General features: G+C 42.4%; 2 protein-coding genes across 3 annotated transcripts in view; one reads left to right on the top strand and one right to left on the bottom strand.

Annotated features, from left to right (window-relative positions):
• CEP57L1 (centrosomal protein 57 like 1) overlaps positions 1–21,264 on the bottom strand; it is a 58,661-nt gene that overhangs the window by 10,247 nt on the left and 27,150 nt on the right. The window contains exon 4 of the mRNA XM_054062315.1: positions 824–968. Within this exon, the coding sequence (XP_053918290.1) occupies positions 824–968 (145 nt within the window). The remainder of the gene's footprint in view (positions 1–823; positions 969–21,264) is intronic.
• Positions 14,699–21,264, top strand: part of SESN1 (sestrin 1) — a 78,300-nt gene continuing 71,734 nt past the window's right edge. Inside the window, exon 1 of one of the 2 annotated variants that reach the window (XM_054062306.1) lies at positions 14,699–15,162. In XM_054062306.1, the coding sequence (XP_053918281.1) occupies positions 14,905–15,162 (258 nt within the window). In that variant the 5' untranslated portion in view covers positions 14,699–14,904. The remainder of the gene's footprint in view (positions 15,163–21,264) is intronic. The other variant, XM_054062305.1, reaches the window with a different exon arrangement.

Here is a 21,264-nt window from a genome sequence, read left to right as displayed (position 1 = left end):
CTTAAAAACTTAGCTGGATAACATTTAACTGAACATTTTAATCCCAAAACCCTAAACTCTGCATGACAAAAGTCTACAACAGAAGTCATAGATTCTTCAAACAAAGAACAATGATCACACCGCACTCATAGGCTATGTCTATGTAATACAGCAAAATCGTCCATATTAGTAAACCAAGTATGGTATCCTTGTGATTCATTGAGCTCTCCAGACATGCCAAGCCACAGAGCGTTTGTCCTGTGAACCCTAGGAAGTAATCACCAATTAAGGCACAGGACCATCATAGTGGACCCGGATTTCGTACAGACTGTTATTTCAGTTAATTAATACAGACGTATTTCGTTCCATGCTGTTAACTTTCCTGAGAGTCTGCAGTACTCAAAAGTTCTTCCAAGGAATCATACCACACAAAACTCCTTAGAATTGATTTTAAGCTAGAGGGAGTCAAATAGCACCATGAAAGCCAATTTCAAGTCAGTGTGCCACGCTAATGATGTTTGTTTTGCTGTATTTAAAGTCATGAACTGCTTCTGCTGAGTTTGAAGTATTCTCCTTTGCTTTTAGAGGAAGTCTGAAGTTTTTAAGTTAAACAATTTTCAAAGCCAAAGTTTATAAGGATGTTAGAAGACTTGCAGCAGTTTCCATTCCAGACATATGACTTCAAGGAGACTACTCCCACAGGACAAATATACATCCTGTCTCAATGTCAGTCTGATAATCACAGCAAGTCATTGAACTGAGTTAAACAGAATGGGGAGTTTGCTCAAGAGGTTTCAAATGGAACAATTAAAAAGACCACTATAAAGACATATTTTGGCTTTACCTTGGTTATTGAGGAGAGAAAGCCTGTCACCACCAACAGCTGCCAACTTCTTTGATTCTATAGAAGCAAAGGCTGCAGGAAGCATCTTATCTGGTGGCTGAAGAAAGCTTCCTATGAAACCGTTCTTTGATTCAGAACTCACAGCCTGCAAAAAGAGAGCTATTTGATGCCATTAACTCTTTAACAGATTATATAACTTTTCAGGTATGCCACTGGCCTTGTCCCTGGCTCTCTTTATATCAAACTAGATCATGTGCACCAAAAAAATAATTAACAAAAACCCCAAACCACACCCTCAGATGAATCCTTGTATTTTAACGTGATTTCAAAAGCAATGCCTTCACAACACTAAACATAGCTTTCCTTGACCACTCAAAATTTCCTAAGATTTTTTGTGATGCTTTCCAATAAACTATGCTGATTTTTGTCCTTTTAAAAGTCAAGGATTAACATTTTCTATTACTTATTTTATGGACTTCAGTGTCTGCCTCTCAGCACTCCCTGCAGAGTAAGCATTCAGAGTTTTACAGCCTGTTTTCATTTGCAGTCAGTGCTCTAACGCCTATCTTTTTAGGTATGGCTTTATTACATAATAAAGACATAGTTCTCTACATTTAATGCTGAGATAACAGAAGGATATTTAACATGCAATATCCCTAGCATTTTCCCTTTATTAAGCATATGAGTTAAGCCATGCTTCTCCACTCCCTTTCTGCCCCACCCTTTCACATTCTTTATTTCATCAGAAGCACATTTGAAGAGAGTTTACACCCTTCAAATAGCAGTTTTCCTTGATACTCAAGACACAGACAGTGAAACTGGCAGAAAGTGCTTCAGTCTAAATACAGCCTCTAGAAGGCTAAAGCAAGTTTTAAATCACACCACAAGTACCTAGGAAAGTACTACCAAGCATCTCACGTGATATAGTGTAAGAAATGAAGAGTATATACAGGTTCAGCTGATAGAAAAACAGCTTGTATGAAGGTTCAATGATATAACAACTATGCTATCACTCAAGTTTAAAATACAGGGCATGAGACGGGAACAGCCTTCTCATTTGAGCCAGTCTATTTACAAACACTAGTTCCCCAGAAAGTCACACAAAGGAGATATTTAGTTACAGGAAGAAGAAACCTGAACCAAGACTGGAACCTGCTGGTAAAGCACACCCCAGGAAAACCATTTATACTGAGTGGACGGGGAAGAAAGTTTTCAATAATGGGAAAAGTTTCCAGGAACCAGTCTTAGAGCACTGTTTCAGAAGCTGTATGAAATAAAAAAATCAGCATCCACCCACATCGCCTCCTCAAGATACACACTAATGAAAGGTACCTGGAAGCACTTACTTCCTCCTCCCAGTTGTCATCACAGAGACATTGACATGAGCTTCTCTTTGCCAGGGCTGGCTTGAGTTGGGCCATCCCAGAGACGGCTGCTTTTGTGTGCTAACACCCCTGGAGCAGATCCCACAGTCGAGGGTGGCCACCCTGGCATCAGGAAGCCCACTCCACACAGCACTGGCATGACTGCCCAGACCCACACGAGGGGATCTGCCCAGGCTGCCCTTGCACCACAGGTCTTTTCTGCAGAGCTCCTGGTGGGGCCCCACCACTGTCCTCCCTGAGCTCAGGCCACAAGCTCTCAGCGCTTGGTTGGCAGCTGCAGGCAGCCAGGCATGCTGCCATCTCTGGCAAGAATCATGGAATCATAGAATAGTTTGGGTTGGAAGAGACCTTAAAGATCATCTAGTTCCAACCCCCCTGAAAGGGCAGGGACATCCCACTAGATCAGGCTGCCCAAGGCCCCATCCAGCCTGGCCTTGAACACCTCCAGGGATGGGGCAGCCACAACCTCCCTTGGCAAAGAAGTCTCACCTGGTGACCCTGCCACATTTATGGCCACAGAAGCCATTCATGGGCCTCCACAGCTCCCTCCCGGAGGACTAGAAAACACTGCACAGGGACACCTGGCCAACTCTAACAGCCGTCCAAGTTCACCATGTAAGTCAGCCACTTCCAATAGCACAAGGGGTGGTGAAGGGCACAGAGCAGGGAGCAGCCCAAGTCTCAAGATATGGATGAGAGAGGAGCCTGGCATGGCATGATGCACCAGCACGATATTGCACAAAATAAGAAATAACCAAGACTTACCAATTTTCACATTGCTTCTCAACCCCTTCCTGTTGATGAAAAAGACTAGGTGACAAAAGGTCCACAAAAATACACATAATAAGCATGCAACAGGTTTCCTACCACTGCTGTGAACAGAGGAAGGCAACTTTGGGAATTCCAGAGGAAGAGGGTGGTTTGTGCTCATGCCATCTAATCTTTTGTCAGTCAGCATAAGTGGAGACTCACTTTTCCGATGTCCTCTGGTGGAACATGGCTCCCTTGCATGCCTGAAGCTGCTATGCATCAACTACTTTCCTTATTACTGTCACATAAACAAGTTCTGCTGTTTCCAAGGAGATAAGTCTGTGGACAGTTGAAAGGAGGGCGGAGAACTGAAGCAAGTAACGAATAAGAGAGGGAGGGATTAAAGCACCAGAAAACTTGTGCAGACCCACAATTTTGCCAGCACAGCAGAGGGTAATATACACCCTGCGGCTGGAGGGGAGATTTCTGCAAGCTACTCCTAAGAGCCCAGGCTTAGCAAGGGCTGTGAGGGAATATAAATGCTTCATGAATGAGACACCTGTGTTTGCAGAACCCCTGCTGTGGACATGGTTATGGACGCTTTGCTTTGCCACAGCTTTCTCAGATGCAGAGGCTGTGTGAAGCACGCTGAGGGAACGTTTGCAATAGCGCTTGGAGGCTCTGCCAGCATAATTTCTTCAGTAGAGGTGCTCTAGCGTAGACAAGTCCTCTAATACCCTTGCAGGTAAATATAGTTTATAATAATCATCCTGCACAGGAGTAGTGTCTACAATGCTGCAGATCTCAGGCAAGGACATGGGCAAGGAAAAGGACCAACTCACTCTACACCAGCAAGACATCACCAAACATCCTGACCACTTTCAACTCACTAGAACAAGCAATCTACCAGGAAATAATTAAGTAGCTTGACGTATGTCTGGACGTCAACTTTCCTTCCATCAACTTTTTCTCCTACGAGTATTTCTGTCCCTATAAAACCATCACACAGAGGTTTGCTTGTTAAAATGGGTTACACATCCTATAACTGTTGAAAGCTTAACCTACTGCTGTTTAATTCCATGCTACCCTGGATGCTGGTATACAGCCCTACAGAGGTGCTTTAAAGAAGATATTGCTTCTCAAATGGTGATGATTGTACTAATGTAACTCCATGAGGCTTAGAGGGATTTAGTGCTTGAACAACACTTGTTAAAGCAGCCAAAGCACTGTTGTTTAGGCAAGCCCTTGGTTGAGGAAAATAGCGTGCTTGTTTGAGTTTGGGGAACAGCCCAGGGAGAAGTATGTGTATTAAACAGAGCCTGATAAAATACCCAGGTTACAGGCAGGCAGAGTGGAGGGTAAGGGAATGAGGAAGAAATGCCCTACTCCCATCTCAGCAGCCTGTGCTGCTGTAGGGAGGGGAGGCGCTTGTGTTGTGTGGGGTATATCCATACTCACTGCCAGTCCTTACAGTTTTTTAACTAGAACAGATCCAGCCTGCATTGGTGGACACAGTGGTGATGCTCAGATGCCCACTGTTATTTTACACAGAAACCCACAAAGTAGCTAGTTCATACACACCCTGCATCAAGCATGGGGTAATTTAGCGGCTTGCTGCTGTCAACCTGTCCTAGCCACATATGTCTCCAAATCTGAGCCAGGAGGCTCACAGAGTGTAGTGCCACACGGTTACTATACTGTGCATGGCGCAGGGTGCCAGGCAGAGCAAATTAGCTCTGTGGCAGTACTCCACTAATGCAATTACATAGCCTATCTACTGCCTTGCTGCAGCCAGCATGCTCACCCCTTGGGTGTGAGAATGAGCAAAGCTGGTTCCTTCAGCAGAAATGCTCCTGCCTGATGGCTCACCATCACATGTGGGCTGGGAGCAAAGTGGCACAAAGGCTGTTGGGGAGCAATCCCATCCTTGGGTCCATGAATATTGTGTTTCATCATGTTCACATAAGTACCAATGTGATTCACCAACTATATCCTGGTCTGCATCAAAAGATTCGTGGCCAGCAGGTTAAGGGAGGTGATTCTGCCCCTCTATTCCGTTCTTGTGAGACCTCACCTCAAGTATTGTGTCCAGTTCTTGAACCTCCAACATAAGAAGGATATGGAACTTTTGGAATGGGTCCAGAGAAGGGCTTCAAGGATGATCAGAGAGATGAAGCACCTCTGCTATTAGGACAAGCTGAGAGAGTTGAGGTTGTTCAGCTGGGAGAAGAGAAGGCTCTGAGGAAAACTTACAGTGACATTCTAGTACCTAAAGGGGGCCTACAAGAAAGCTGAGGAGGAACTTTTTATAAAGGCATGTAGTGATGGGACAAGTGGGAATGGCTTTAAATTGGATGGAGGAAGATTTAGACTACACATAAGGAGGAAATTCTTCACAGTGACAGCGGTGAGGCACTGGCACAGGTTGCCCAGGGAAGCTGTGGCTGCCCCATCCCTGGAGGTGTTCAAAGCCAGGTTGAATGGGGCCTTGGGCAGCCTGATGTAGTAGGAGGTGTCTCAATCCCCCTCTGCCATGGCAGGGGGGTTGGAACTAGATGATCTTTACGGACCCTTCCAACTCGAAACGTTCCATGATTCTATGATTCATTCTATGCAGAAAAGCTTTTTCTGCATGCTGACTATAGCAGATTAGGGGAATAATGCACGCTCAACCGTCTTCCAAAAGATATACAGTAAAGGAATAAAGTGATAATGTAAACAGTGCTTCTACTAAGTTCTTGATGTTTGTTACCTTGCAGAGATCCTGGTTGATTAAAATCACTGTGAGATCAATCATTTAGAACCAAAGAAAAGACGTGCTGTCAGAACATCTTCAGAAAGAAAAAATGGATCAAAGCATTTTTTAGAAAGAAATACAGAGGTATCTGTCTTCTGACCTGACCTACTGGGCATGCATGATTTATAGTGTTTTTTTCACATAACTGAAAACAAAGTCTCAAAGGAATCTAGGAATGATTCACAGTTTATCTGGCATATTATAAGAGAAATTTTAAAGAATTGCCCCAACACAGGCTATAGCAAGAAAATCCCAGAATATTGGCTGCCGCCTTGAATATTCGAGCCAAGCCTTGCTGGTGAAAGGTTACATGAGAGGCCATTTTTGTGACACAATCCAAATAGGTCTATTTTTTTCCCTTTTCACTTTCCTTCAAGAACCATGGAAAAGTTTGGTCAGCTGAACTAGCTATGCTGCAATGCTCTTTCAGCCTTATTCCCAACAGACAAAGAACAGCCCTTCCACTGACAAAAAGAAATAAATAATGTTGTAGGCAAACTGCACTGTTGTTTCGGGAACACCCAGTCTCCAGCATCCTGACACCACCGCCTTAATCAGCCTGAAACATATGACCTTGCTCAGGATGTATCTATGTAACTGGTGCCTTCTTTGGTCTAAGTGGCTTAGAAATGAAGGTGTCACAGCTGCAAAACTAATAGGAAGTCAATCCTCACTGAATCAATAAGGCATTTCAATATGTTTTTAAGTTCTGTTGAATCCCACTTAAAATTAATTTAGAACAAATGACTAAAATTAGTTAGAGTAATTAAGAAACTTGGGAGTTTTTTTAAAAACTAACACAGGCAAATCCATGGGACTTAGCTTGTTGTACAAACTGTAAGACAAGCTGACAGTCTCAGAACTGGGTATATAAAGGGTAAGGGCTGGGCTACTTCTTTGATACTGCTGTAGTAAAACCTATTCATTCCTGAATTTCAAGCTTTATGCAGAACTTTCATACAGTATTTATTTATTTATTTATTTATTTATTTATTGTCTAGGAAGAAAAGGAAATTAAATTACATTCTGTGTTTTCTCGTGATGCTGTATGTACTATGAAGTATGATAAAATCTGGTATTTTTGTGAAAAAAACCCACAACAAACAAAAAACCCTCCTAAACCTTTTATTTCATTGTGTCAGACATTGTAAGCATTCATACTGATGTTCCCCTAGTTCCTATTTGCTAGAGATAAAAGACAGAAGTAAAAAGACGAAAAAAGAAACTTAAATATTTTAGTTACACAAGTACATTGGGAACAAAGGGAAGAAATAATCAGGTGGGGAAGACAATGGGATTTCTTAAAGACAATTTTTTTAGGAATGGGTTCTAACTTAACATTCTATCAAGCAAACTTGGATCATAATGTCATTAGAGTCTTGCTGTTTTCTTCAATGAGCAGAGCAGACCCGGTTCCTCATTAAATTGGGCCTTTGTTCATGAGTGCATGATAAAACCATATTCAATATTTTGTGGGGAAATTGAATTGGTGCAAACAGCTTTAGCCTGCATGAGCAGATGATAAGTGAACTTACCATTTAGAGGAGCAAGATTGCAAAATCCTATCTATTAAAAATCTCTATGTTAGCATGAAAGCATCTGATCTTGAATATAGTGTTATCAAAATAATTACATTTCTACATTTTTAATCAGTCCAAAGCAATTAAACATAACCTTTTTACAATAAGCATCAAACACAAAACCAAATACTACAAACGGCTATTAATATACTTCCACACTTCCCTTGTAGATCTGTTCCTCTTCTCCTTTTGTCTACCTCCACGTTACAGTTGCTTTTTCTCCCTCACCTCCTCTCTTTTCCTTGTACCTACACTATCCTATGTTCCTTGCTCTTCCCTTTGGTTTTCTGTGTCTCCCACTCCCTTGCATAAAAAGTTAGGTCTTTCAACAAAGTAAAAAGAGGTATTTTTTCCCACAGGAGAATAACTATCAGATTTCTTCGCTTCACACTTAGGATCCAGTCCCAACAGACAGGCGCTGTTTGCACTTAGTACACTGACTGATGCGGAAATTGAAGGTGCTCTCCTCGGTATTCTACACCAAGTATGTGAAAAGTTACTTTTTCTCCTCACTGTTGTTCTCTGCCAATGACGGCATCACACTGTCTTCCACATGTAGTTTGCTTAGCTTGGTCACTTCTCTTCATCCTCAACAATCTGCTTTTGCTCTCACAGCTTTCTAGAGAGCAAAGCAGAGTACGGATGCCTTCATAGATGGGAAGGCAGGAGGAAATTACTGGCTCTGTCTATTGACCCTTGATTGAAAAAAAAGGAGATCTTTACTTTTGTGGAAAGGGAAGGTTTTCAAGGGTAACTGTCTCCCTTGCAGAAATCTCTGTATCTGTGCACAGGCAGAATAATTAGAGATTAGAAGGGCAAAAGCAAAAAAGAAAAGATATATTAGAGCAAGGTGGGGCAAATGTAACAGTGAAGAAATATAAGGACGCAGGGGATAGTTATTGCAGGTACTGACTTATTCACAGTAAATATTTTTACTGCATGATAATTTTCACTTTTTATGTCTCAAATATTTAATGGGGTAATTGAAAGATGTTTCTGAATGTTGCAACTTGCCCTCTAGGCAGATGTAACCCACAGATTGTGTTCCCACCATTGCCCTAGAATTTATTTTCAAAGTAAACTTCTGTTTTACCAATACCTTCTCAGGAATGTGCCAGTCTCTTCATCCCACATCCTTTAACCTAGCATGCAGATGGAGTAGGAGGCAGATTTTTAGCCAGATAACTAGAAGACTGTGACATGGATGAGCAGAGAAACACAAAGGGCAATTGTTCATAGGATTTGTCTCCTTTTACCTGCTACCATCCTGACTTTTTTTTTTCCACATACTCCTGTGCTGCCGATGACTAGGTACCTGGCAGAGAACAAGAACTCCATTCTGCATTTGCACCTCAGGCAACTTAAGAAAAAGAACAAAAAAACCCAAAGAACTCCACCCCAAAACCCAACAAGGAGAAGTCAAATTTCACTCCTGGAAAGGAATGATTCTCAAAGTCATCTTTTGTCAGCAACAGTTGTCTTTAAAGATGCAGAAAATTGCAAGCAGATCTGAGTCAGAACAATTCCTCAATCTTACTTCAGAGACCTGTTTTGTTGAACAATCATTTTAAATAATATCATCTGTTTACACGACTTCAGAATATTCATAGCAACTCCAACGCATCTACATTGCACATCCTGAACAGACACAATATCCCATGAATTAATGCCAAGTAGTTTGTAGATAATATGGTATAATGAGTACTCAAAAAATGGTCTATGACTACTTTTGGCCTGATTTCTTTGCGAAAACTTACAAAATTCAAAGCCATGCAACAGAATACTTGTTTCATACAGTCTATATATTTAAACTTGCTTGACTTCAGAGATGCAGGAAAAATCTGAGTAGGATGCTACAAAATCCCACACAATGTTGCGTCTATAAAACTAACTTCAGTTGACTATAAACTGCTTCGGAGACATTTGTCCCCTATTAACTACATGCACAGTTTCTGACTGCAAGGTAATTTAGTGGATCTCTTGGGACTTGACTTAAATTCTTGCTATTCTGTGTGACCTTATTAAATCACAGAGAGATGGGACTGATAAGAAACCAATGTTCCAGGATACATGAACCTTTCAGCCTCAGGGCTGAATCCCAAGTTTGGTAATGGCAGGCTTACATTCCCTGAATGTGAAAGAGTTGGAAGCCAAAACAAGCAGCATGCTTAGTGAGAAGCTAACAAAAGCTGTGTGCGGGGAATCTCTGTGAGCATAGACGTGTGTGAAGTCCCACCCTGATGCCTGTCACTTTTTTCCTCTTGGGAGTCAGAATTTGAAGTCCTCTTCTGGTTGTGAGTGCCAAAATCTGTTTTTTTAAAACAATGAATAAAAAGTCCCTGTAGCTTCTCCGGTCTGTGACTTCATTTCACATGGCTGCTGGCCACAGCATTTTTCTTTGTGTTATTACTGGAAAACACCAAGGTCCGAGTTAACAGACAGCCTGCCAAAGGTGTTTAAAAGGCCTATTAGGCTGTCACCAGATAAAAAATTCCCAATAAGCAATATTAATTTTTTTTTCATGTATAGCTGGAGGAAATGGTGTCCATCTTCTCTATATGCAGTGGTTAGAACATTGGCTGGGAATTGGGAGTTCCTGGGGAGCATTCATGCTGCATCCCTGACTACCATGCTAGACTGGCAGAAGGAAGAGCAGGAAGGAAACAGGGAGTCACCACCTTTTCTTTTGAAGTTATGACCCTGTTCAGAAAGGCATGTGAGAGTCTAGGAAAAAGAGAAGGCAGCTGAGGGAAAAAGCAGAGTAAAAGAAGGATGTTTCTCTCACATGTAGTTTAATAATTGGAAGAGAGTCCTAGGTTTTATTCATGCATTTTTGTAGTAAATACGTCTTCGATAAAAAACAGCATTGGTTTTGGGACAGCTACCAGAAACCTGTAAGTTCCTACAGCTCCATCTCCTTCCTTCTAGTTCACAACAGTGCAATGTTTGTCATCATTTCTGATAGGGACACAACTTGAACAGGTGAGGTGATAGATGTTTCCCTTCCACTTTGCAGTCCTCTGAGCACCTCGGACACTCTCCTGGGAGTTACAAGATATTGATGTAAATCCTTTTGAGCTAAAAGACAATTCTCTCTTCACTGGGTTATTACGCTGAAGGTAAGCACGCTACCAAAAGTGGCCACACACTGAAGCCAGCTGTGGCTATAACAGAAGAACCTGGCTTGTTGGGCTTGGAGAGGTTGATCTCAGCTGGACGTCTCTTGGAGCAGCTCCACCTACTTCTGAGACCACAAATGGGCACAAAGAGGAGAGAGGTGCCAAGATGCTCACCCTGGGGCAATTCTGGATATTTCTGCCTAGAAACAGACTAAGAGTCTAGGTGGCTGCTCAGTGGATTTTTTCAGATCTGACTGTTTCGTTACTCACACTTTTTTCTATAGTCTAGCCCTTAGTCTTTCAGGCTACATTTACACAGTTAAATGCAATACAGTCAGAGGCAAAGTACAACAGGAATTTAAGTGGCCTGTCTGTTGTTCTGGTACATTGTACCCAGCTCTTCTCAAAGCAACCCATGTTTCAGCATAGAACTATTCTGTAGTCTTTCTGTCAGAAAGATTTGATCTCCTAAGAAGAAGCCAGTGGCTAACTTACTCATCCCTGATGCATTGGTGACCTATGTGGAGGTGTGATGGCAGAGTTTGGTGCAAATGTACGCGCACAACACAGAACTGGCCAGAACACATGGTAGATGTACAAACACATGCACAGAAGTAAAACAATGCCAAATTTTCTCCCACATCTTACTTGATCATTGAGGCCAGTCTGTTGGGATGACACATGAGTTTGGCACTTGACACTAAGCTTGGGTGTGGGTTGAAAGACAGCAGAGGAGACATTCTGGTGTCTCTCTGCAAAACAGGAGTCACAGAACTTTGCTTCCTCAGAGGGCAACTGTGAAAGAAAACACATTAAATGCTATGGAGTGCCTGTTTATTGCAGCAACATGCCAAAACTCAGATCTAAAAGGGGAGGGTGCACTTTTAGAAGCAGGAATCCCATTTTAGGTATTTAGTAGTTGGAACGAAATAAGCCTCAACAAGGCCAGGTGTAAACAAAAGCAGTTGAAAGAATCTAAAAAGCAGTTCTTTCTAAGTTGCAGAAGTTTTACTGTGTTATTACTAGTTCTCCAGTAACTGACCAGGTGTATTCTTCAGCAGAGTGCTCTTTTGTCACATACAGAAACTGGGAAACACTTTTAAAAGTAAATATAATGTAATTTTGATATTATATCTTAAGAAGGACATGAATACAACTACTATATATTGTATTATCAAAAATAATTCTGCCGCTGGATATCATTTGCATATGACTATAGAAGTCCCTATGAAGTTAAAAAAAGGGGGGAAGTTGATAAATCATCAAGGAAGGAAATACTGAGGTTTTAAACACCCACAAATGTGTTTTACTTCAGCTTATCATTTTAAAAACTCAAATGCTGTAATTCTGGATGAGCTGCCAGATTGTTTCCTTCGTAATTCTGTCTTTCCCTTATCCATTCTTTAGGGATCAAAACCAAGCATATTAACTTCAGTCAGTGAACACGCAAATCAGGCAGACCCATTCCCCTAACTTCAGGCTCTGATTAATTCTGCTGGTAGCCTTTGACCTTGATTTCCACAATGTCTCGCAGTACACACAGAAGCGTGACCCAGTATCGGAAAACTGCAGAGATTTGGTTTGGAAAAAATAAAGCCACCTTCATCTCCTTTACCAAAGTGCTACATTAAAGTTTATAGAACAAAGGGCTGAAATCTGAAGTTTGGGCTTTGGAGCCAGTTACACAACCTGTTTCCTGAAACCAGAGTTCATTTGCAGCCAGTGGAAAAAACGACTTCTAAAAGATAAAAAGCAGCACGGTGACTTTCAATCAATCTTAGCCTTCAGTGTGGGAATATAGCCTTACCAAAGCCTAACACTAATGCTTCAGTTCTGATTCTGGTTCACTTTATTGATCTCAGATGTACATAGCCATTGTCAGAGACACCCAGCAAGGGCAAACTTATTGGGGGGAAAATGACATTTATCCAGCTTCTGAAGATGAAAAATTTAGATAGAAATCAAGCAAGCACACATGACATGTCTATTCACAGTCAAACTAGGAGACCGTAGAGAGTGATGACAGAATGGGATGGGAAGCTGAAGTGGTAGCTAATATGAAAAAAAAAAGAATACACAGAAGGCACTGGTAGGATTATTTTCTTTGAACACTTTGGTTATGGTGGGTGGAGTTCTTGAATGCTTAGAGAAATCACTACTCACAGGTAGCCATGATTTCAGTAGATATATTGTTCACAAGGCTGCCAAAGACCTAGAGGAAGCAGCTGCATGAAGCAGTCCAGGCCTGTCCATGGTGCCCAACAACGGCAATGCAGACTCCTTGTAGAAAGTATTTTATAGGAAAAAACAGATTGATCTTCCTTGAAAGGTACGAGTAATTATAGAATAACAATTATTTTGCAAGTTTTAGAGAAACAGTGCCAGCAAACAAAAGGAATGTCAGATGAAGAAACCAGATTCTGTACAAGTGAAAGAGTTGTTGATGGCTGGTGCTGGCAGAGCCAGCCCAGGCTCTGTTCCTGGACTCAGAGCAGTTTCTGTGACTTTCTGTGGTATGCAAATAGTTTGTTCGGCATTTAACTTCAGTTTTGAGGTCTGAATTTTAGAGTGGGAGATCTGCACATGAGAAACATGAAATAATTATGCAAGAACCTATAAGCCAAATGTCCTGTTTCTGATTTACTTGCAAGGGTTCTTTTGTCTGTCAGTAAACTCAAAGCTGTAGTTTTGTGACTGCTTTAATGTGACAGCTGCAAATGGATGGCTCTGCCCTTGTTTCACTCTCTTCTTCTCTGCCAAGTGGTGAATTGAATCAAGGAACTGACTTGGATGAAAATTAATCTTATCAAAAAAGTGCCTTTTTTTTTCCTGCAGGAAAAAGCAGAGGAAACAGCCCATTTAGTAGCAGATTACACTTAATCACAGAATGGTTGAGGTTGGCAGGGACATTTTGAGGCCATTTGGTCCAACCTCTCTGTTCAAGTAGGGCCACCTAGAGATTGGTGCCCAAGACTATGTCCAGATGGCTTTTGACTATCTCCAAGGATGGAGACTCCATGGAGTGTTGCACCCCTGGGCAGCTTGTGCCCGAGTTGCATCACCCTCACAGTAAAAAAAAGGGTTTCCAGATGCTCAGAGGGAGCCTCCTGTGTTTCAGTTTGTGCCCATTGCCTCTGATCCTGTCACTGGACACCACAGAGAACAGCCTGGCTCAGTCATCTTTGCACCTTTCCTCCAGATATTTAGAATCATAGAATGGTTTGGGTTGGAAGGGACCTAAAAGTTCCAAACCCTTGCTATGGGCAGGAACACATCCCACTAGATCAGGCTGCCCAAGGCCCCACCCAACCTGGCCTTGAACACCTCCAGGGTTGATATAATACATGGGTAAGATCCCCCACCCCCTAGTCTTCTCCAGGTTAAACAGTCCCAGCATAATTTAGATTAAAAACTTCTTCGATGACGTTAGATGACTGCTGCATTGCTCCCCAATTTGAGTATTCCAGCAATTTCCCCTCTCCCACACTTCTCACTTTCAAGTGTTGAAGGCACTGTATTTCCCTCAGAAAGACCGTTTCCCTTCCTCTCTGCTGATGTGCTTACTTAGGCTCCATCTAAGGCTGCCGTCAAAGTGCACACCTGACAAGCCTTTGCAGCTGCTTAAATCACCTGCATGTTCAATTATTTGCTAACGCAAACTTCTAAAGCGCACCCACTACTTTCTTTGCTGTCGACAGCCATCCACTTTAGCCAACTTGCTGTGGTGGGACACAGAAACAACACCTCCGGAGGTACCTGCGCAGAACCAGCAGGGAACATCTACCCATCTAACTACCTAACCCATCTAACTAACCTAACCTACCTACCTAACCACCTACCTACATAACCTACCTATCTACCTAACGTACCTACCTAACTTACCTACTTACCTATGTAACCTACCTTCCCACCCACACCTCCCCCCTGCCCCGGTGGCCTCCGGGGCTTCGGGCAGCCCCCCCCCCGCGCGCTGCCTGCTGGGACATGTAGTTTCCACCCTCTCCGCGGGCTCCGGGCCGCCCTCCGTTCTGACTACATATCCCGCCACCCCCTTCGCGGCACCACCTCTCCCCATCTGCGATTGGTCTGCCGTCGGCGAGCGCTGGGAGGCGATTGGTTGCCGCGCGCGCCGCTGGGGCGGGGTCGGTCGCCGCGCGGCGGAGGGGCCGGGGGCCGCACGGGGCTTCCGCGCTGCCCGGCCCCGGCGGGGGAGAGGGAGGGAGGGAGGGAGGGAGTGAGAGAGAGAGAGGGAGGCAGGGCCGGGGCCGTCCCCTTTCCTCCATGCCCGGGGCGGGGCGGAGCAGCAGCCGCCGGCGCCGCCGGGTGGTGGCCGCCCCGCTCGCTCCGGGCCCCCCATGCCTCTCGGCTCGCGCTCGAGCTGCTGTGGGCTGCGGGGGTCCCGCCATGGGGCGGCCGCGCTGAGGCGGCGGGGGGGCAGGCGGGCGGCCCCATGGAGGGCGGCCCCATGGAGGGCGAGGTGCGCTGGGACGGGCTGTGCAGCCGCGACGCCGCCGCCCGCGCCGCCGCCTTGGAGGCGATCGCTCAAGCCGTGCTCCGCCGGGGACGGAGCGTCCCCTCCGACCCGCTCCTCGCTCCTGCCGCCCGCGACGGGCTCAGCCCCGTGCTCGCCCGCCTGCTGATGCTCTCCAAGCGTTGCCCTTTCCCCGACGTGAGGGAGAAGAGTGAGGCGATCCTGGGCAGGGTGCAGGTAAGCCGCCTCCCCGCGAGGCTCTCCCCGCCCCATCCCACGCCGGACACCCTCGGATTGCAGCTCCGCAACGGGGCGGGCGTCCGACCCCGCCGGGCGGGTTTATTCGTGCGGGGATACGTGCTAAATGCTTTCCTGCCTTCGCAAAGAAGCGTTTGGAAAAGAGTTAATAAAAGATGGGGGAAAAAAAAAAAAAGCCAGTTGTTGCAAAATTTGCAAGACTACGCTCCAAAAGACCTCAAAAAAAAAAACCCTCCAAAAGAGCTCAAAAAAAGAGCCCCAAAAGACCCCAAAAGAGCCCCAAAAGAACTCAAAAAAAAAAAAAAAAAAAAAAAAGAGGCTCTCCAAAAGAGCGCAATCCGGCGGAGAGGATTTAGCGGTGAATGGCTGGAAAGCAGCTGATTGTTGAGGCATCGCGAAGGACGCACTAAAATCATAGAATCAATCACCAGGTTGGAAAGGACCTCTGGGATCTTCGAGGCCAACCATTCCTATCTCCCACTAATCCATATCCTTAAGTACCTCGTCTACCCGTCCTTTAAACACCTCTAGGGATGGTGACTCCATCATCTCCCTGGGCAGCCTCTGTCAGTGCATGACCAATTCAGTGAAATTTTTTTCCTGATGTCCAATCTGAACCTCCCCTGGCACAGCTTGAGGCCATGACAACTTTACTGCTTTACTTTTGGTCACAGTGCTGCGATATGACCAGCTGGCTTTAATACAAAAGCAGGAAAGATTTGAGTATAAACAGTTGGGACTGCCAATTAAAAATATAAATCAGCATGGGAAGTTTTTGAGCTTAAAGACTACTGAAGCACAGCCTGTCTAAATTCCCTTTTTGTTGTTTATTCATAAATAGTTTCTCCGTTGGCATCGGTAAGATCCAAACTTTTTTATAGTTCATAGTTGGTCTAGCCAATAGAGGTTTACATTTACTGACCTTCTATGCTAACAAAAATAAATGTTACTTTATACTTTTCCACTGTTACAGTATAATTATAGTTACTGGCATTGCAATGCCCTTGCTCATCTTAAGTTTTTGCAATGGTCTTGAAATGCTGATGCAGGGCTTGTATTGACGGGGCCAATAGAGCTGCTAAAAATACAAGTTGCTGCAGAGTAGGAAAAGGAAACTAAGGTATTTCTTTTAATCACAAGTGAATACATAGAGCTGTGCTTCGAGTTAGCTGCCTGATTCCCACTATTGTGCTTTTTCTTCCTGAACATTAATGGGTTTAATATAGGGGAATCTAGGGGGAAAAATAATTATATAAAATTATTATATGTGTGTAATGTATGTCTTATTTATTATACAAGAAACATCGTATGTATTATGATAGAAAAATACCCTTATAGATGTATTTTAAAGGAACTTGTGTACAGATCTGTTTTTGCTCTGTTCTACTTTGAAGTGGTCCACGGAAATTCTGAGTTTAGATTTTTGAGGATGAGAGAGGCCCCGTTTATTTTGTCTTACTTCTGTAGTGTGCAATGTGATAAATACAGTATACTTTATTTTGTGCAGTTTGGACTGTATAGAGCATTTTTCTCAAAGCAAGTTATGTCAAGTTATATACAAGCTATACTGCTTTTCTTCAAAACCAATGCAACAAAAAAAACTACAACCAACTTAATATTCAAGTAGAAAACTGAATCTGGCACCTTTGTGTCAGCATCTTCACTGTTATAGATTAAAATGAGAAGTGAGCCTGTTAGCAGAGAGAGTGATGAGTCACTGGAACTGACTGCCAAGGGAGGACTTGCTTTTAGCAGGCACAAGTTATCAGAGTCTATTCAAAGGCCAAGCAGGTGGTTCTCTCTCACGTAAGTCTTGAAGGAGGTCAGAATATACGATCTGATGACTCCTGTGAGGTTTTTGTATATGAAGTTACTGTCATGTTTAATTATCAGTCGTGTTCAGAAACTTGATTACTAGTTTTTTTTAAATAGGCCATAAATTAAATTTCTGACAGAAATTAAGTCCATATTGATACAGCAAGTGCAAATTCAAATTCCATGGTTGTAGCTGGATTGATTAATAGTAGTAGATATGAATGGTATAACTAATATGAAACCAGTTGGATAAACACAAGCTGCGGTAAAAGTTTAATAATGCGTTAAACAAAGTGAAATCAAATACAACATGAAGAAAATCTTTAAAAGCTGCCTTTGTAACTTTTCTTTTTAGGGAGAAAATTTGAGAGAAATATTGTGTTCTATAAATATAGAGTGACAAGTCTTCATTCTTATGGCTGTACTTGTAAATGAAACACTTTCATAGTAATCTTTGAATCTGATTGTGGAAGAAATAATCCAATCAAAGTATTCCATTTTGGATGCTGTGGACTATTGCATGCATGAAATGGTTTTCTGTTGATTTCATGGCCAAGAGGAATTTTATTCAAAACTCTCCAATAAAGATGGTAGAGAAAGCAATCTATGAAATTAAATATAATTATCCCGTATAACTCATGGCTTTCAGCAGTGATTGTAAAGGTAAATAGCTTAGTAACATAAAAATGTGAAATCCTCTACAGAACAGTATTAGTACTTAAAGGACTCACTTGTATTAGTTTATCTCCCTGTTTTGGGATATGAAATAATCTTGAAGTCCAGAGCAATATCTGCCATTATGCTGTCTAAATCTTATTCTTTGCCAGGTTATTAAATGACATAGAGCCCAGGGCAGCAGAGGTAACTTTGAATGCAAAGATTCACCAGGGAGCTGCTGCTGTCCTCCTCCTCTCTCCTCTAGGGTGGTCTGACTCTGACTAGTAGTTTGCAAGTCAAACTACTTGCAAACTGGAGCTTGGACTGATTTCCACCCCCATCCCTCCACCCCCTCCCAAAATAGAAGATTGTAAAATGTGCTTCCTTCATCTTTCTGCCCTGCATCGACAGTAAGTCAGTGGATAAATCAGGAACTTGAATTTTCTGTGTGGTCCAATAGCTATTTCTTGTTGGGTTAGCACCTTCTTGCCTCTTAGGGTAATCAACAAACGTTTAGGCTTGAGCAACTGTGCTGCTGGTGTTCTTGCAACTTTGTCTGGAGCGAGTTGGTAGAAGGCATTATATGGCTGGTGTAAGCTGCAGGCTTGGCAGCAGCCTGTGTCAGCATGGCATCTCTCTGAGCCCGCCTTTGTTACGATTGCCTTTTCTTTTTTTCCCTGTGGAGAAAAATTCCTTTGAAATACAGTGGATTCCTGACTGTGCAACTTTCTTCTTTGCTATTAATATATGATATTATTAATACTCTTATTACTAAATAGTATTGCCTCTATCAGATTCTAGAAAAATAAATTCTTGCTTAATGTAAATTTTATTGTAGGCTATATATATATATATATGTATAATAACATATCTTTTTTAGCCTAAGAGAATATATCTAATTTCTCTTTTAGATTAGACAAATTGGTTTTGCAAGAATTATTATGAAGACAATATCGGTAAACTAGCTCCTTTTGTTCTAATTTAGACTTTCTTTTATTAATAAAAGCAAGGTTGCTAATGTCACTTTGACCAAATATATGTATTTTAAAATATATTAAAGATATTTCAATTGGGGTGCTTTAACCAAGTGAAGAGAGTTTGAATATTTGTGCATTACAATATCTGATGAGTGGGGTTTTTTTTGAGATAACCCTAAATATATAATTGCTTTTTGATGACTTCTTCTGTATGTGGTATTTTGCACATGTTTGTAGCATATTGCTTATGATCTTGCAGAATAGCAGGTTGTTTCACCTAGTATGCTAGGTACACCAACAAAAATATATGGGGAATGAACAGCAATTTAAAGCTCTTAACATAAGATCATTAAAAGTATTCTGCCCAGCCTCTATCAGATCAATTAGATCTGTGTGACTGGGATATAAATAATAAGGTGTGCGTCAGTAGCTGGAGAAGAATCATTAAGAGTATGGGATTTGTTAACATCTTTCATAACTGTTCAATATCTTTTGGAAAAGACTGAGCAAAACATACTTCTCTGCTGAGGTATATAAATTCAAAAAATAGCCTTCTGAGTTAAGAGCGAATGCATAGGTGGGGGGCAGGTTTTGCAGGAATGACCACAAGATGTTAGCCTACATAGGATAAGTGATGACAGAACAGCAGAATAAAACCCACAAAGGTAAAAAACTTAGAATTTGGCATGTAAAGCTTGATTAGGGGGTAAATGTGGGAGAGAAAGAAACTGGTCTTGCCCTCTTTGAGAAATAATGTAATAGTAACAAAAACTTTCATTGAAGGGGAAAATTAATGGAAAAAGCTTTGCTCCCTATTGATCTCTACATTGATGTAAACATAGGGAACATACGGGAGATGGGAAACTGTTGCTGATGATGGTAATGAAGTTTATGAAGATGCATGAACAAAAGTGGGACAGTCAAATACATAATGAGGTATAGCTAAAAGGGGTGTTGGAAGAAAGCAAGAAATAAAAGATCCACAGATTAATGGATTAACAGATAAAGCTGAGGTGATTGAAATGTTCTCTGAAATGATTAATCCAGTCAGTGTAGTTAATAGCCATGATAAAAACGTAAATAGTACAAGGAGGAAAAAAATGTAGGCTGCTTGGATAAGCAACAGATTTTCAGTCTGATAGAGCCTAATGAAATTAATTCTGAGGTGCTTGAAACACCCAAACAACCTAGCAATCTCAGACCTGATAATGGAAGGAAGTAGTAGACTCAAAGAATACTGGTGTAAAACTTCAGTCTGGGCTAGATGGGATGGGGTGAAGAGGAAACTGGTGGATTATAATTTCATCTCAAAGGAAAAAATAGTGCAGCAGTGATGAAACTCTTCTAGTGTCTGGAAAAAGAAATTGAGTTTTGCACTTGCTGAATTGTAGATTACAAGCTGGGATGGGGAATAAGAACATTGGAGAGCAGCCATAGAAGTTAAAATGATGTTAATACTTAATGGGAGCTTGTATCATATCTTCTAGACCTCCGGTTGCACAGTCAGCTATAAGGGAGTTTAAGACAACATGTTCCTAAATAAATGGGGGATGAAGGGGATAAAAAGATTAGAATTATAGAATAACCAGGTTGGAAAAGACCTCTTGGATCATCGAGTCCAACCATTCCTGTCTGCCACTAAACCAGTCCCTAAGCACCTCATCTGCCCATCTTTTAAATACCTACAAGGATGGGGACTCAATCACCTCCTTGGGCAGCCTCTGCCAGTGCCCAATGACCCTTTCTGTGAAAATTTTTTTTCTGGTATCTAGCCTGAACCTTCCCTGGTGCAGCTTCAGGCCATTCCCCCTTGTCCTATCACCTGCAAAGAGGAAGGAAACACAAGCTAGAGCAAATGATTGGTTGATCTAAATTCCCGCAAGAATGTGGTTAGATGTTTGAAGGAGAATATCAGGGATTCAAGGTTCTACCAAGCAATGGCGTAGACTATCCAGTGGTGTTCATCACTAGAACTCTTTGTCTAAACTGTTCTTAAACGTCAGGTAGGAGTGGTATGCTTATTTGATCTCCCTGGGAAAGGCAGAACATTGGTAACTGGATTTTTTTTCTTCCAGCTTCTTTTTCTGTGTGTTGTGTTGGTAACTGCTTGGAGGGACGTACCCTCCCAAGTGCTTTCCCTTTAATCTCTAAGACTATATATACCAGATATGTAGCACTGGAACTTAAGATCTGAAACCTCTGTCTGTTACTGAAAAGCAGCAGTTGGGCTTGGGCAGACTTTGATTACTTCCTTTTCAGAGGGCTCTGTGGCACATAACAAGAGAGGGGTCACGTCAGCAGCCAGATATTGTCATATTGCAGCCTTTGGGTGCTGCCTGTGACCTAGGCTTGCTTGGCAGGGGACATGGATTGGAATATCCTTACCTTTTCAAATCCTGGCAAAATAATTGTATGGGTTTAAATTAAATGAGCATCTAGAAAGGACAGGAAGACTTCTAGTCACAGCCAGAGCAGGCATCCTGTCCTCTTCCTCTGCCACAGTGTGTGGGACAGATAAAGCCTCTGCTAGGAGAGGAAGCAGTTGTTCTCCTGTGTATGTTCGTAAAGGATAAAATAGGAGTTACTTTTCTGTTTCATTGCTAGATTTTTCTCACAAGAGAGTTCGCTATCT

Source organism: Cuculus canorus, chromosome 3 (assembly GCF_017976375.1).
Source record: "Cuculus canorus isolate bCucCan1 chromosome 3, bCucCan1.pri, whole genome shotgun sequence".
NCBI lineage: Eukaryota > Metazoa > Chordata > Aves > Cuculiformes > Cuculidae > Cuculus > Cuculus canorus.
The sequence above is the reverse complement of the archived record's forward strand: the minus strand, read 5'-3'. Positions and strand labels throughout refer to the sequence as shown.